Source organism: Pipistrellus kuhlii, unplaced genomic scaffold, assembly GCF_014108245.1.
Source record: "Pipistrellus kuhlii isolate mPipKuh1 unplaced genomic scaffold, mPipKuh1.p scaffold_m20_p_3, whole genome shotgun sequence".
Taxonomy (NCBI): Eukaryota; Metazoa; Chordata; class Mammalia; order Chiroptera; family Vespertilionidae; genus Pipistrellus; species Pipistrellus kuhlii.
Window position 1 is genome coordinate 168,739,214 of NW_023425529.1, and position 14,372 is coordinate 168,753,585.

The 14,372-nt window shown below is 40.8% G+C and overlaps 1 protein-coding gene across 1 annotated transcript in view; it reads right to left on the minus strand.

The window, feature by feature from the left end:
- Positions 1 to 1,565: 1,565 nt before the first annotated feature.
- KCNU1 (potassium calcium-activated channel subfamily U member 1) overlaps positions 1,566 to 14,372 on the minus strand; it is a 119,649-nt gene continuing 106,842 nt past the window's right edge. The window contains exons 26-29 of the mRNA XM_036457143.1: positions 14,039 to 14,178; positions 7,131 to 7,325; positions 5,088 to 5,224; positions 1,566 to 1,926 (exon numbers count right to left, since the gene is read on the minus strand). Of these exons, the coding sequence (XP_036313036.1) occupies positions 1,566 to 1,926; positions 5,088 to 5,224; positions 7,131 to 7,325; positions 14,039 to 14,178 (833 nt within the window). The remainder of the gene's footprint in view (positions 1,927 to 5,087; positions 5,225 to 7,130; positions 7,326 to 14,038; positions 14,179 to 14,372) is intronic.

Here is a 14,372-nt window from a genome sequence, read left to right on the forward strand (position 1 = left end):
GGTTGTACACCTCGCCCTGGTGCCAGGCCAGGTAACCTGAGGCCATGCTCCCCACCCGGTAGGGCTTGATATGGGTGGGGCTGGCAGGGTCTGTATCTAGCCCAATAGGGGTGGGGCCGGCCACATCTGGATCTTGCACAATTTTGAGGTGCATGTGTGTGAGTGGGGACTTGACTCTGGTTCCTGTGGCATGCCTGAGACTCTGACAGGAGTAAGATTTTCATATACATTTTACTAATTTTCTTTCATCTCTGACACTTCAATTATATAGATATAGCAATATTAAAATGTTTCCTTTAATTAATTCCCTTTTAATGTGCATGAATTTCATGCAGTGGGTCATGACTAATATTTCATGGCTAATATGCAAAGTATCTCCTCCAGAGTTTGACCAGAAGACCAGGAGTTTACTCACTCACTGTGCCATGTGCTGACCACCAGAGGGTGGTATGGGATGAAGGAAGGCCCTGGCCAGCAGCTGGAAGGCCTCAAAGAACCCTGATCGCTAGCCAGGTCTAAGGACCCTATCCATGCATGAATTTCATGCACCACACCTCTAGTAGAAGTAATAGTACAAATCAGCAAAGATGTTTTTTAAATGTTAATGAGATAAAAAACAATATGCAAAACAATTTATGAGAAATATGCTTTATTTTTCTTTCCTCTTCCCTCCCATCTATCTGGTATCTATGGCACAAGCAGGGATTGCTTATGAAGCTCATCATTACAAGACCACTGATTGCGAGTAAATACTTTCTGGATTTATTGAACTTTTCTTTCTTATGTTAAATACGTGGGTGAAATGACTTAAGATGAGGTTTATAGAGCAGTGAATTGATTCTTTTGGAATATGTTTGTTATATGTCTTTATTCTTGATTTACAAAATTTGGAAAGTTATATATTTCATTTTACTTGACCTCACCCAGCCACTCCATTCCAAGATATTCTAACATTCATTCTTGTGCTAGGCATATACTAAGGTCTTGGCTTTATACAAATTGGTTTCTAATTCAAACAAGCATCTCCCCAAATGGTTTTTCTGACCTCCTATAGTCAGAAGAAAGAAAAAGTATGAGAAAAAAAGAGAGAAGAAAATAATATGCTAGTTTACTATTTGCCAGTTTGAGGAGAAAGAATGTAAGATTTTTTTTTTAATTTGGAAGTTCTTTATTTCTTGCCTTCTGTGTCTATGTCCTTCTCATTTTTATTTTGATTGATTATATTCTCTGACTGGGGAGACCCAGAAGTGCCTGAGGACTTCTTTTCTTTTTTCTTTTTTCTTTTTTTTTTCCCACAGCTTAACACATTTTCTTTTTAAGGGACACAAAGCAATGAACTTCCTTACAGAGACATTTTAAAATCATATATTTATTTATTTATTGCACCAGATCCAGCAGGATTGGATCAGCCTTTTGCTTCTTCCCAAATAGTGTGGGCTTGCTGATCAACCATGAAGCAATGGGCATGGCAATGGCATGCTTCCATTCTTATTTATCTTGTTCAAAGTCACCATTTTCATGCCTTATAGATAGCTAGCTAGGAGCTTATGGAGAATACCAGCAGATCAAGTTTGAATAGGCACAGGCCCCGCAGGGGGCTCCTTCATATTTTCCTTTCCCGTATGTGTCTGGGGTGATAGTTCACCACTCTGAGTCAAAATGGATTGCTTAGAATTACTAACAGAGGTAGTCTTTTGCTCCCATAAAGGGACTAGTGCGCTCAATAGCTGTGTTGTGGTCTGGCCAACAGGACTGGCTGTGGGAGGGTTATTTATGCCTGAAGGTGCCTTTGAGGCCTGTGGTATTGTATTTATAGTTTCCCAAGAAAAATCGTTTTCACGACAAGGAATGTTGAAAGGGATGGCACAAAACACAAGGTCTGAGGGCAGCAGCTTAAACTCATTGGCTGGCCGGATAATCACAAACCTGTAAGAAAAGGCAAAGATGAGTCAGAGCTTCCACAGCTGGGACAGGGTGGCAATAGGCAATGGCCAAAGTGCAGCAGTCATCTCGATAGGCCCAAAGAGGAAATGCTACTGTTTCACTTTGCTTCATTGTTGTTGTTGTTTTGTGATTAGTATGTCTGTACTGGGTGACTAGCATAGTCAGAGAGGTCCTTGAGTAGAAACTGGAAGACTAGTTTTTATCCCCATCTCTGTCACTAACCGCTCTTATGCATGGCATTTCCATTCTCTGGGCCTTGGTTTTCTCATTATTTTAATGGGAGAGGGATACAGCTGTGGTTTGGACTGGTAGATCTCTAAAGACCTTTCTGACCCCAGGATTCTTTCAATATCCACTACACTAAGGACTTCAGCTAGCACAATACCGAGCACTTAGCCAAGCTTGATCAAAAGTGAAAGATCACGTGCACTCCAGATATTTCCATCCTGACTTGGGCCTACCCCTAATGCTATGCCACCAACTTTTACATGGAACGTAGTTTGATCAATGAGGAAAAGAAACAAAAATTAAACTAAAGTTGTATTTGAAACCTTGACTGGCATGTAACTACCCTGTTTCCCCGAAAATAAGACAGTGACTTATATTAATTTTTTCTCCCAAAGTTGCGCTAGGTCTTATTTTCAGGGGATGTCTTATCTTTCCATGCGCTAGGTCTTATTTTCGGAGGATGTCTTATTTTCGGGGAAACACGGTAGTGAGTATTGATGAGCCTTAAAAAACACCCAGAGACTGGACCTGCATGGAAAGAATGCAGGGAGGCAGGATGCCTTACACAGCATCAGACACAGAGCAAATCCTCAATGCAAATGAGTTACATTAACTAATACCCCAGTGCTCATGTCAGAATCAGGATAAACTTTCATGACTTTTCATTGCCACCCCAGGTGATCATCTCTCCTTTTGAAAACACCAATCTCAATTCAAGGTTGACTTTCTTTTGCTGAATAATCTTCCCACTTTTATCTTTTCCACTGAATCCTCTGTAACCTCTATAATATCCTAAACAAGGTCAACAATAATCACATACTCCCTTTAGAACAGAAATTTCATTTCCTTCCCTGCCATTCTCTCAGGTATGGACAGCATATTATCTCAATTACCATGTGCCACAAGTTTTCCAGATGTGTCAGGGGAGGGGATGGAGTTCAGGCAAAGAGAGGAAGGGTTGGAAGGGGGAGAGAGAGAGAGAGAGAGAGAGAGAGAGAGAGAGAGAGAGAGAGAGAGAGAGAGAGAGAGAAGAAGAAGAAGAAGAAGAAGAAGAAGAAGAAGAAGAAGAAGAAGGAGGAGGACAGGGATAGTCATTGCTGAGAGAAATGGAGGAGGAAATATCACAGGGAGTGGAGAAATAGGGAAGAAGAAGAAGAAGAAGAAGAAGAAGAAGAAGAAGAAGAAGAAGAAGAAGAAGAAGAAGAAGAAGAAGAAGAGGAAGAAGTAGTAGTACAGGGATAGTCATTGCTGAGAGAAATGGAGGAGGAAATATCACAGGGAGTGGAGAAATAGGGAAGAAGAAGAAGAAGAAGAAGAAGAAGAGAAGAAGAAGAAGAAGAAGAAAAGAAGAAGAAGAAGAATAAGTAGAAATTAGTAGAGTAGGAGAGAGGAGAGGACGTGCACGAAACAGAAGAAAGACTTCAAGAAGAAGAAGCTCCTCTCTAAAGAACTCCCTAGAAAGAGAGAGATATCAGCATAAATCATCCTCCCCAGTGCTGCTTCCAGAACATCACTGCCCCCTCAGTATCTTTGTGGTTAGGGCTCTCAGTCCTATTACGCTCCCTCTTGATTCACTGATGTCATCTATAGTACTACATGTTTATTTAGGCCTTTGGCACTTGGGACACCTCAATCTCTAGTGCCTCCATCATCTTACACACCTCTAGTGTCTATGTGGTTTATAAATCCAACATCCAGTCATATTTCTTTGACTTCCACTACCCAGTGAAGTGATCTTTATCTCCAAAGCACACTTTCCTAGACACACGCTGGATATTATCATTTCCTGATATATCTCCCCTCTAAAACTTTATGCTTCAATATATTATTGACCGAATAACTTGCTATCACTCTTTTGCTCTCATTCCCATGCTGAGTACATCTACTCTTTCACTTCATCAGGACTTCCAATCCTTTGTCCTTTCATATTACAGTCTACAATCGCTCCTACAGATCCACAGTAAACCTCTCCTACCTTTCCTCTTAGTAGTTAATCTAAACTCTTACCTTTTTCTCCACTCCCTGTGATATTTCCTCCTCCATCTTTTCTCTCAGCAATGACTATCCCTGTACTTTACTGAGAAACCCTAGTGTTATATAAAAATTCCCTTAGGCATATCCCATCATCTATAGCTAAATTTTCTTGGCATCCATTCTTGTCTTTCTTTTCTCCTACGTACAGAGAGATTATCTTTCCTTCTATTCAATATTACTCCATTTTGAGTAAATTGACTGCTTTCCCCTTCTTCCTGAATGACTTTCTATTAATCTATTTCTACACCAATATTTTTAATTTTCCTCTTTTATGGACTCCTATCCATTCCTACTGTATGAATATTAGTTCAGACCTACATTACTGTGTTGTTGTATACTGTTGTATACTCTCTTTTCTCCTGCTGTCCTCTATGTACATTTCCTATATCTTCCCCATTGTTGTCAGATTGATCTTTCCTTAAACTTAAATTTGAGTATGTAATTCCCATAATTAATATGTATGAAGCACAGTGGCTGGAAATGAGGCACTCAGTAAATATTTACCTAAGGAATCCAGCATAAAATAAGTAAATCTTTCCAATGTGAATAGTGGCATTTAACTTTAAAAATTACATAGTCAAAGATGGGAAGTTACAAAACAAAACAATGTAAAAAAATACAGAAAAAATAAACCTGATTCAAAATCTGGGTCTACATGTCAGTTTTCATTGGGTACAGATAGGCCAATGTTACATGGCTTATATTAGATCATAATTACCATGATTTATTCATGTCATTTACATGCATTCTTCCTTATTCCTACAGCATTATAATCTACTTCCTTGCACCCTTCTTTGCAACTGTGGACCTTGAGTTCTGGACCTCTCTTTCACCTAGAATAAAGCAGTTTTTGCTTTTATGCTTGGATGTGTGGCTAGCACTTTCCAAAGTAGTATACTCCCCTTTTGTGATCCGGATTGCGCTCCTCGTTATCATCTATCAGGCGGTATAGGCCAAGGCACAGGATTCCACAATTATTCAACAAGCCACAGAAAACTTGCCCAAATGTCTTTTTTGGCTGGGGAGAGGAGAGAAATACATGTTTTTTTTGGCACTTTAATGAAGCAATGACAAACCCTACTGGAGTGTCATTTGCCTTTACTTGTAGGGTTTGGAAGACCTGGACATCATCTCCTAACATCTATATGGTGGCACTACCAAGTGGCTTGGAAGTGAGGCTTGTGATTAGTTTTGATCATCTAATCCCAGTTTATCACTCTGGTCTTTCAAGAGTGTTTGGTGGGTGTGGTATGATGATTTTGGTAACCATTAGGACATAACAGTAAACAACAGGTTGGAATATTCCATTTTCAGGGAACATAAATAGGGTATTAAGTGACCTCCAGGGAATGATCTTCTTATCCCACTCAACAATAGATTATAGCTCCAAGTACTGCTCTTGACACTGCTCTCAGGGTATAGCCAACAAAGGCTCTAGAAGGGCATAGCAGGTTCAAAAACAGCAGCTAATGGGTTCAGTGAAGTAAAAAAAAGAGAGCAGTCTTTCAGTTCTCCCCAGTATAAAGGACAAGGTGAGGACCAGACCTAAGTGGAAAAAGAAAAAAGTGTGTTCACCAGTGCACTGTTATCTCTGATACTGACAAATTGTCAGTGCCTATTGTCCTGGGCATATAACCACTCACAAGTCAACCTTTGGTGAGGAACCCAGGACCACAAAAGGACAAAGGGCCGGACTCTATTGAAGAAACTCTGGAATGTTGTTTGCACCTGGAAGTCAGATGCACAGAGCCCGTAATTGTTGAGACATACCTGGCACAGAGGCTTGAAAGAGCCTGCTGCTTGTGAAGGGGGTTTTGCTGATGCCCTCTGAACCAACAAAATATGTTTCTTTATAAAGAGGCCTGCCCTAGTGGAAACCGGTTTGGCTCAGTGGATAGAGCATCAGTCTATGGACTGAAAGGTCCCAAGTTTGATTCCGGTCAAGGGCATGTACATTGGTTGCAGGCACATCCCCGGTGGGGGGTGTGCAGGAGGCAGCTGGTCGATGTATCTCTCTCATCGATGTTTCTAGCTCTCTATTCCTCTCCCTTCCTCTCTGTGAAAAATCAATAAAATATATATATTTTTAAAGAGGCCTGCCCCTACAGATACACTGGAGAGCTTAATGCAATGTCAATACAAATTAAATCCAAAAGCACTACACTGATCAACAGATTACTCATTCCCAGGCTGGACTCTATTCTGACCTTCCAAATGCCAGGTGGTCCACTGGAGTCTGCCAGAATCGTTTTCTTCTCCCAGTCTACTGTTCACCAGTTCAGTGGGCTAAGGAAACTCAAGCCTTTTCTGCTGGCTAGCCCAATCAGTTTCCTGATTTCCTCTGACCTGATTGGATTTCTTTAGTGTTTCAGGGAGAAGGGGCAGAGCTGGGTCAGCTTGCCTTAGAGGCGCCCCTGCTTTGTCACTGATAGACAATGTGGTCTCAGGTGAGCATTTGTTTCCCTGGCCCTTCTTGATCTATACAGTGGAACTAGTAAAAATGTTTACTATGCACATCTTCAGACAGATTAAGTGTGTGGAGGGGAGAAAGGCAGAGGGAGCAGTCAGACACAGGACAAATGCTCAGTAAATATTAGATTTACAATTATTATTGATACCCTTGTCAAAGTACAAGTTATTGGACCTTTCTGATGCTTCCTGAAGACTTGGATTTTTTTATCTGGAAGATGGGGATAATAACAACTGCTTTACCCACCTCCTGGCATTGTTAAAACAAATATGACACATGTGAAAATGCACTGCAAATTGTATAATACTCTTTGAATATGAGTTGTATTAATTTGTTGTTGTTGTTGTTGTTGTTGTTGTTATTATTATTATTATTATTTCTGTGCTATAGGCTGTCTACAAATAGCCTAGACCACTTTCATAAATTCAGAGACAAAAAGAAGCAGGAAACTCACTTGAATATCCAACAAAATGGATCGGTGTAAGGACAGGAGTCCCAGCTTACAGCGGTTCCTTCTGGACAACAATACATTGCAGCCGTTAGAAGGCCCGCCTAAACTTTCGCTTTTCAAATGTTGTTCCATATGGGAGCTTAGTCCTCCTGTCACCAGCATGTGAAGGAGCTCTAGGACATGATAATTGTAGAAGGCCTGGAAAGGAAGGACAGGCCATGTGTTAAGTCAGAAGAGCCAATTCCTAAACAGTGGATTTGTATAGTCTCAGAGAAATGAATCTGATGGTGCAAAGCAGTGTGTCTCATTATCATTATTAAAATTAACTAAAAGCTGGCAGTGTGGATAGGGTACTGGGTTAGACAAAGTGCAGATAAAATAACACTGACCTAGATTCTGCTCTCTTGGGGGTTATACTATAATGAAGAAAGAAATGAGTAATTATACTGACACCAAGTATATCCCCTGTCCCAAAAATGACAGAGGAGTATTCCGGGCCACAGATACCCTACTAATTGTCTACATATATTTAAAACTAGAGGCCTGGTACACAAAATTCGTGCACTGGGGGAGGGGGATCCCTCAGCCCGGCCTGCCCCCTCTTGCAGTCCGGGAGCCCTTAGAGGATATCCAACTGACAGCTTAGCCCCATTCCCTAAGCCATCAATCAGATATCCTTAGCACTGCCTCAGGGCAGGAGAGGCTACTGCCACCGCTGCACTTGCCTACCATGAGCGCCCCGTCCTCCCCCCAGGACTTGCATGTTCGTGAAACCAGCTCTCAGACATCCCCCCAGATTGCAAGAGGATGCAAGCCAGGCCAAGGGACCCCACTGGTGCATGATTGGAACTGGGGAGGGATGCGGGAGTTTAGCCAGCCAAGGAAAGTCCCCAGGAAGGCTCCTGGGCATGACTGGCCCATCTTGCTCAGTCCTGATCAGCCGGACCCCAGCAGTAAGCTAACTTACCAGTTGGAGCGTCTGGCTCCTGGTGGTCAGTCCACAATATAGTGACTGGTGGTGGTTGACTGTCAGGCCCCTGGTGGTCAGTGCTTGTCATAGCAAGCAGTTGAGTGGCCTTAGTATATCATTAGCATATTACAGTTTGATTGGTTGAATGGCCAAATGGATGACCAGACACTTAGCTTTAATTATATAGGATAGTCAATAAGACTTCTATAGATTTTCTTTAGTGGACTACTGATATTGTCATCCATACTTGAATCCATTGGCTGTGAATTTATTTATATTCTTTTTTATTGTGATCTACTTGAGTACAGGTCTTGTGTCACTATTTAGATCTCCCACAGCTCCCATGGAAGCTTTGCAGATTGTAACTATTGAATAAATTAATGAAATTTTAAAATCTTTGACATCAAAATGAAACCAAAGGAAGATATGTGTGCCAACATCTTATTCTGAAAGTACCTTGAGGTTGAAAAACTCTAGCCATTTTCTGAAACTTCTTTTTCAAAGGATTTTTAACTAATTCAGTATACACCAGGCATTAACATATATGCAAATAGCAATATAATATATTACCCATTAGGTTTCTCAAGTCTATTGAATATATAATATTTTAAATTATCTACCCTTTGTTTTATCAGACTTTTACTCCAGTAGAAATGAGGATTTATATGTTTATATATTACCTATATAAAATTCAATAATTTTGCTTTTATTATAAATTCTAGGAATTACATCAATTATTATTATTCTAGAAATTTTACTATTTACTTTCTCTACTCCCAAACTCAGGAACTTATTTCCTAAAGCCTGGGTTATAATATAGACCTCTTTATTGATTTTTGTTGTTTTTATTGTCATTTGCAATCTATTGTGCAAAAAGCTTCCAGCCAGAGATGTTTTCTGAAATAAGTCAGATCAAGTTCGCCTCCTTTAAACTTAAGAGTCAGTTCCCTGCTACAAAACCAAGCTCATCTCCTCCATCACAAACCCTCCAGGGCCAACATCTGAAGGAGCTCCAGACATGATAATTGTCCATTTGTAGTTGAACATGCCGTACATTGACTCCATCATGCTTCTGCTTTGGAACAGCTGGTTCACTTCTCATCAGCTTGGCAAACTCCAAGCTGGTCTTCTCATCAGAATAAAGTGATCCTTTCTTTGTGGTCCTATGGCCACTAGCTTTTACTCTATTTCATTCTTCTTTATTTTATGTTAGTAGCTTGTCTGAAACACACCTGAGTTTGAATCTTGCACTGGCACGTTCTAACTGAATACTTTCAGACAATTCATGTGTTCTTTCTCAGCAACAGTTTGATAATCCTTAAAGCTGACATAATAATACCTACCTTTGAGCACTGTCTGCAGGATTACGTGAGATATACAGCACAGGTTACTAAATCCTGTAGTCTTCAACATTGGTTCTCCTGTATTTGTATCACCTGGGGGGATATTCATGAGTGCAAATTTCTGGGATCCAAGCTCTACTGGGTCAGAGTTTATGGACAGACATGGGAATCAGAATTAAAGGGCACATTTGGTGGTTCTGACTCTGGTTGTCCTCAGATTCTGGGCAACACTTTCCTAAATTATGTGCCCTTTGAGAGGATGGACTGTGTCTTCTTAACATTCACACACACCCTCAGGAGTGCATTGAACTGGATATTTTCCCAAAACTGTAAGAATATTGACTGCAATTGGCAGTTGAAATTTAACAAATATACAAGTACTCTTAGTAAAAATGTAGAGGCTATTGGGACAAGGTGACTTAGGAAATAAAACCTATATAAACTCATCAGGAAAAAAAACAAATACACACACACACACACACACACACACATGAAAAAACACTTTTCGTAGTATTTTTGAAATTAAAAGATGACTTTAAATGCCTCTTCCACCCTAACATCCAGACTAAGAGCAATCCTGGGGTGATGGTCTCCTCCTCACATTTCTCCTCTGTTCCTTCTGGCTCCCACCCAGAAGCCTGCTTGTGAAGCTGGCTCCCCGAGATCCAGAGGGGAGCAGAGGATATAAGTAAAGGTTGAGCCACAATCTGTTTAAGAACAAGTGGCCATAGTGTGGTGATCAAATAATACTGTTAGAGTAATTCCCCACTGATTAAAGAAAGGAGTAAATTCCAGGGTTATCCTGGAGTCACAGGCTCTAGGGAAACATGTACTTGATATGTTTAACTGAGAGAGGCTTAGCTTTTGAATATATTATGTCTCCAGTTTTGACATCAAAAGGATTGGAATCTATATTGGGGAAACTAATGGTATTTACATGTCACCCTTACTCTATGATCTCTTCTGGTATTTTTACCATTTGGGGTCCTACGATATTGGCCTTATTGGTCTCTCTATATATTTTTTTAATTTTTCCCTCTCTTTCTCCCATTTATTATTTCTCAAGAAAATATAAAAAAAATGAAAAATGCTTGAAATACTTTAGGATTTCTAAACTTGAACAGTGTTTCTAATATAATCCTATTGACTAGAATTTGGACTTCCAGTGTTAGGAAATGTTGCAGCCCAAAGTGTTTTAGGAAGAGACAGGGATAGAGAGTTAGAAACATCAATGAGAGGGAATCATCAATCAGCTGCCTCCTGCACACCCCGTACTGGGGATGTGCCCACAACCAAGGTATGTGCCTGCAGCCAAGGTACATGGGCTTGAACGGAATGGAACCTGGGACCTTTCAGTCCGCAGGCCAATGCTCTATCCACTAAGCCAAACTGGTTTCGGCAGTGTTTTAACTTTTAACTATAAATTAAGCTTGAGTCCTCTTTCATAACCTGGACTATTAATCACATAGGTATTCACATCTTAACTGCTTTGTATTCTGAGAATCTTAAAAGACTTTAAAATCAAACATTCTTTGAGAAATACTTCTAATTTAGAATGAGGCTATATGGTAGGAAAACTGCAAATAACAAGATAAGTGACCTGGATAAAGTTATGTCACTTCTGTGGGCCTCACTTTCTTATAAATAAAAGGAAATGATCCCTAATTTGAGTCTAGTTCTGAAGTTCTATTGTAAAGCCACATGGGAATCCTGCTTCTGGGGCTAAGTGCCTCTCTATGTTTTCATTCTGATAGCATTGAAAAAATAGAGAATTGAAAGTGAATCTGAATCATACCTCACAGGAATGTTTCTCCAATGGGAGAAGGAGTGTACAATAGTATATACCAGGGGATACCTGAAGCCACAGTGTCAACTGAGTCAAGAGATTTGAAGGGAAACCACATTACATTAGGTTGAAAAGAAAAATCACAGGTATATCCCTGGAAAGTAGGAAATACCTTCTTGAAAATCTAAATACAAACTTCAGTGACAAGTTCACACCATGTTATTCAGGCTTTGCTCTGTCCTTGGGGCTTGTGTGTTCGATCTTCTTTGTGTTTCTTAAGGGCAATTTGGAGGAAAAGAAGGAGAGGCACCGTTATGTCTTTTGAGTATTCATGAGAAGGAAGAGGGCCCTTAGATATTAGGTTGGAAATCAAGAATGGTGATTTCATCTTGTTTCAAAAACTCCTGAGGTGTTAGCTGCCTTTTTCTTGGGAGAGTCTGTTCTGCATCCATCTGATTCAGCCTTGCCCTCATGGGCAGTATGGGCATCAGAGAAGGAAACATTTTTATTCTAATTATATTTTCTTATGACATAGCACCAGACACACATTTCTTGGTGCACTAAGCTGGGCAGAAGGTTGGAAGAGCCAAACCCCAAAAGAGCTAAACCCAAAAGATGTTCTTTGGGGAGGGGGAATTATGGAACACAATGGATATGCAAAATGTGGTGGAATGGCCAATTCCTATCTCCCATACAGAACTCCTGACTAGAAATTTTAAACCTGTCTCAGAGTTGAGGAGAACAGCATTCTGTTTGATTTATTTTATGTCTCTCTGTTGGTCATATGGTCTAACTTCTAGGGAAGCGTTTTCAATGTCTTCTTAATAGCAAAACTCCTTCTCCAAATCAAATTTACATAAGAGCCTCATATATGGCCCAGATGAAAGTAGAATAGTTCTGATGAGGGAAGGTGTGGGTGGGCTTGTCCTGGTCTCATCTTCCCTAGGTCTCCCCAGCAACTCCAGAGCACTCTGGGAGACAGGCTCCTCTGCTCAAAACACCAATATAATGTAGTGGAAAAATAGTCATCATCAAAAAGAGAGATTTCTGGAATGGCAGTCATTTGTGGTCTTACTCTGTAATCCTTACAAATTTGGGTCTGAAAACCAACTTGTCATCTCTGAGGGCTTTGACCTTTGGTACATTATTAACCCTCTGATGCTCAGATTCTTCATCTGTAAAATGAGGCTCATAATTGTATTGTCTTAATTGGGTTGATAGGAGAATTAAGTTAGGTAAGTAGGTATGTAATGCACTTAGCAAAGACCTTGACTCAAAGTGAATGCTTGAGATGTGGTTATTACTGTTCCTGTCACACATATTGCTCTATGAATATTATCTCAACAACAAAACTGAGCAGAATAAGCTGCCTTGAAGTCTGAGTTGGGAAAGATGCAGATATGATCTTGAGGCAGAAAACCATGATCATTAACAGTGTCTGCCTTGGGAGTGTACCAGAGCAGCTGTCGCCAACCTTTCAAGATCTCATGGACCACTAATGTCCACAGACTACCAGTTGGCAACCACTGCTCCAAAGGTTTCCTTAAACCAGTGGTGGCCAACCTTTTGGACTTCATGTACCATCAGTGGTCCATAGACCACCAGTTGGTGACTGCTGTGCTAGAGGGAATGATAGACTTTGGTTCCTTAACTGCTATCCTCACTTAAGGGAAGATCCAGATCTTTGCCTTCCTCTCACACTTCTCCACAAGGTGATGCTCTGATATGTATGAAGAACAAAATGGAGTGTTGAAAAATATATTCTGGAGCTACCACAGTGGCCCCAAATATTTCTAATACAAGAGCATACATTTTCTGTTCCTCTTTGAGGCTACGGAGCAGGTGTAAATCAGGAGGCTGACCAAGATCAAAAGGTCCTCAGAAGAGCAGACACAATGGAACTGTAGGCACAGGCCTAACTTTTGTGCTCTTTCTTTCTATGTGGCTTGATGACAGGAAGTCGCCTCCACTCTTAGAAGGCCAACTTGAGCCAGAAGTATCAGGTCCAGAAGGAAGACAAGTATGGACAGGGTTTTATGAATATTTTCAAAGGTCTAATTCAGCTTATCATAGCCAGAGACATGGGGCTGGATCTCTAAAGAGTATTGTGTGTTTATCTTGCTGAGCCATACATTATCAAGGATTCATGAGCTCCATATTGGGAAGAAACTCTAGTCTCTTTAATCACTGCTGGTCCCCAGAACCTAGAGCAGTGCCCTGTACAGAGTAACTGTTCAATCTGTATTTGCACAAAGGATTCGTTGGAAATCCTGGAATAGATGTCTGCTTGGTGGCTAAAGAGGTGCTGAGAGCTGAAGAACAACTGTGTAATCCAAAGTCCACTCCAAGGGAAGGGCAGTGGAGAGGGAGATTTGACTTAGCTCTGAACAAAACTCACACCACCAAAGGCCAAAGCTTTGCCTTGAACTCTAAACCCCTTTATGGATGGCTTCCACATCAGCTTGTGGGGATATTTTAAAGAAAAGAGAAGATAGCACCTCTTAAGCTCTGATACCAAAGGGACAAGGCACTGGAAGCTGCAAAGCAGATGCACTGCAGACCCGCTCAATTCCCCCTGGTATCAAGTGTTCCCACTCTTATGTTTTTAATCTTGAAAATGTAAAGATTTTGCTGTCCTTGCCAGGTAGTTGTGAGAAAAGATCAAATACTGTATGTGAACAAGCATTTTTGAAAAATCAAAGAGACTTTAGAATTGTGAGGCATTTTCATTATCTACCCAGGCCCTAAAGGACCCTCTCTCTCCTCTGCCAGGGATTTGGTCTTGGGGGCTCTTCAGCTTAGCTGCACTTACTGTGGCCAGGAGGGAATCCAAGAAGGAGCCAGAAAAGACCAAGCCAGTGGAAAAGGAGGTGCTGAGATGCAGGCTTGTTCCTGGGAGGTGCCCTTCCATTCCACCAAGCTGTTCAATAAAGTGGATGTTGGAAGGATTTTCTGCAAAGCAAAAGAGGCAAATAGAGAAAGGCAGACAGACAAGTTTAAGAATATAGGAATTGCCTTAAGAATATATGCAGATCATGTTGTGACCCCTTGATGAAAGGGTCTGATGGCTGCTTTGGCATCAATGTGGGATCTGCCCCTACTTCAAGACATGTTTTCTTTCCAAATATCTTCTTCATCCCTTAAAT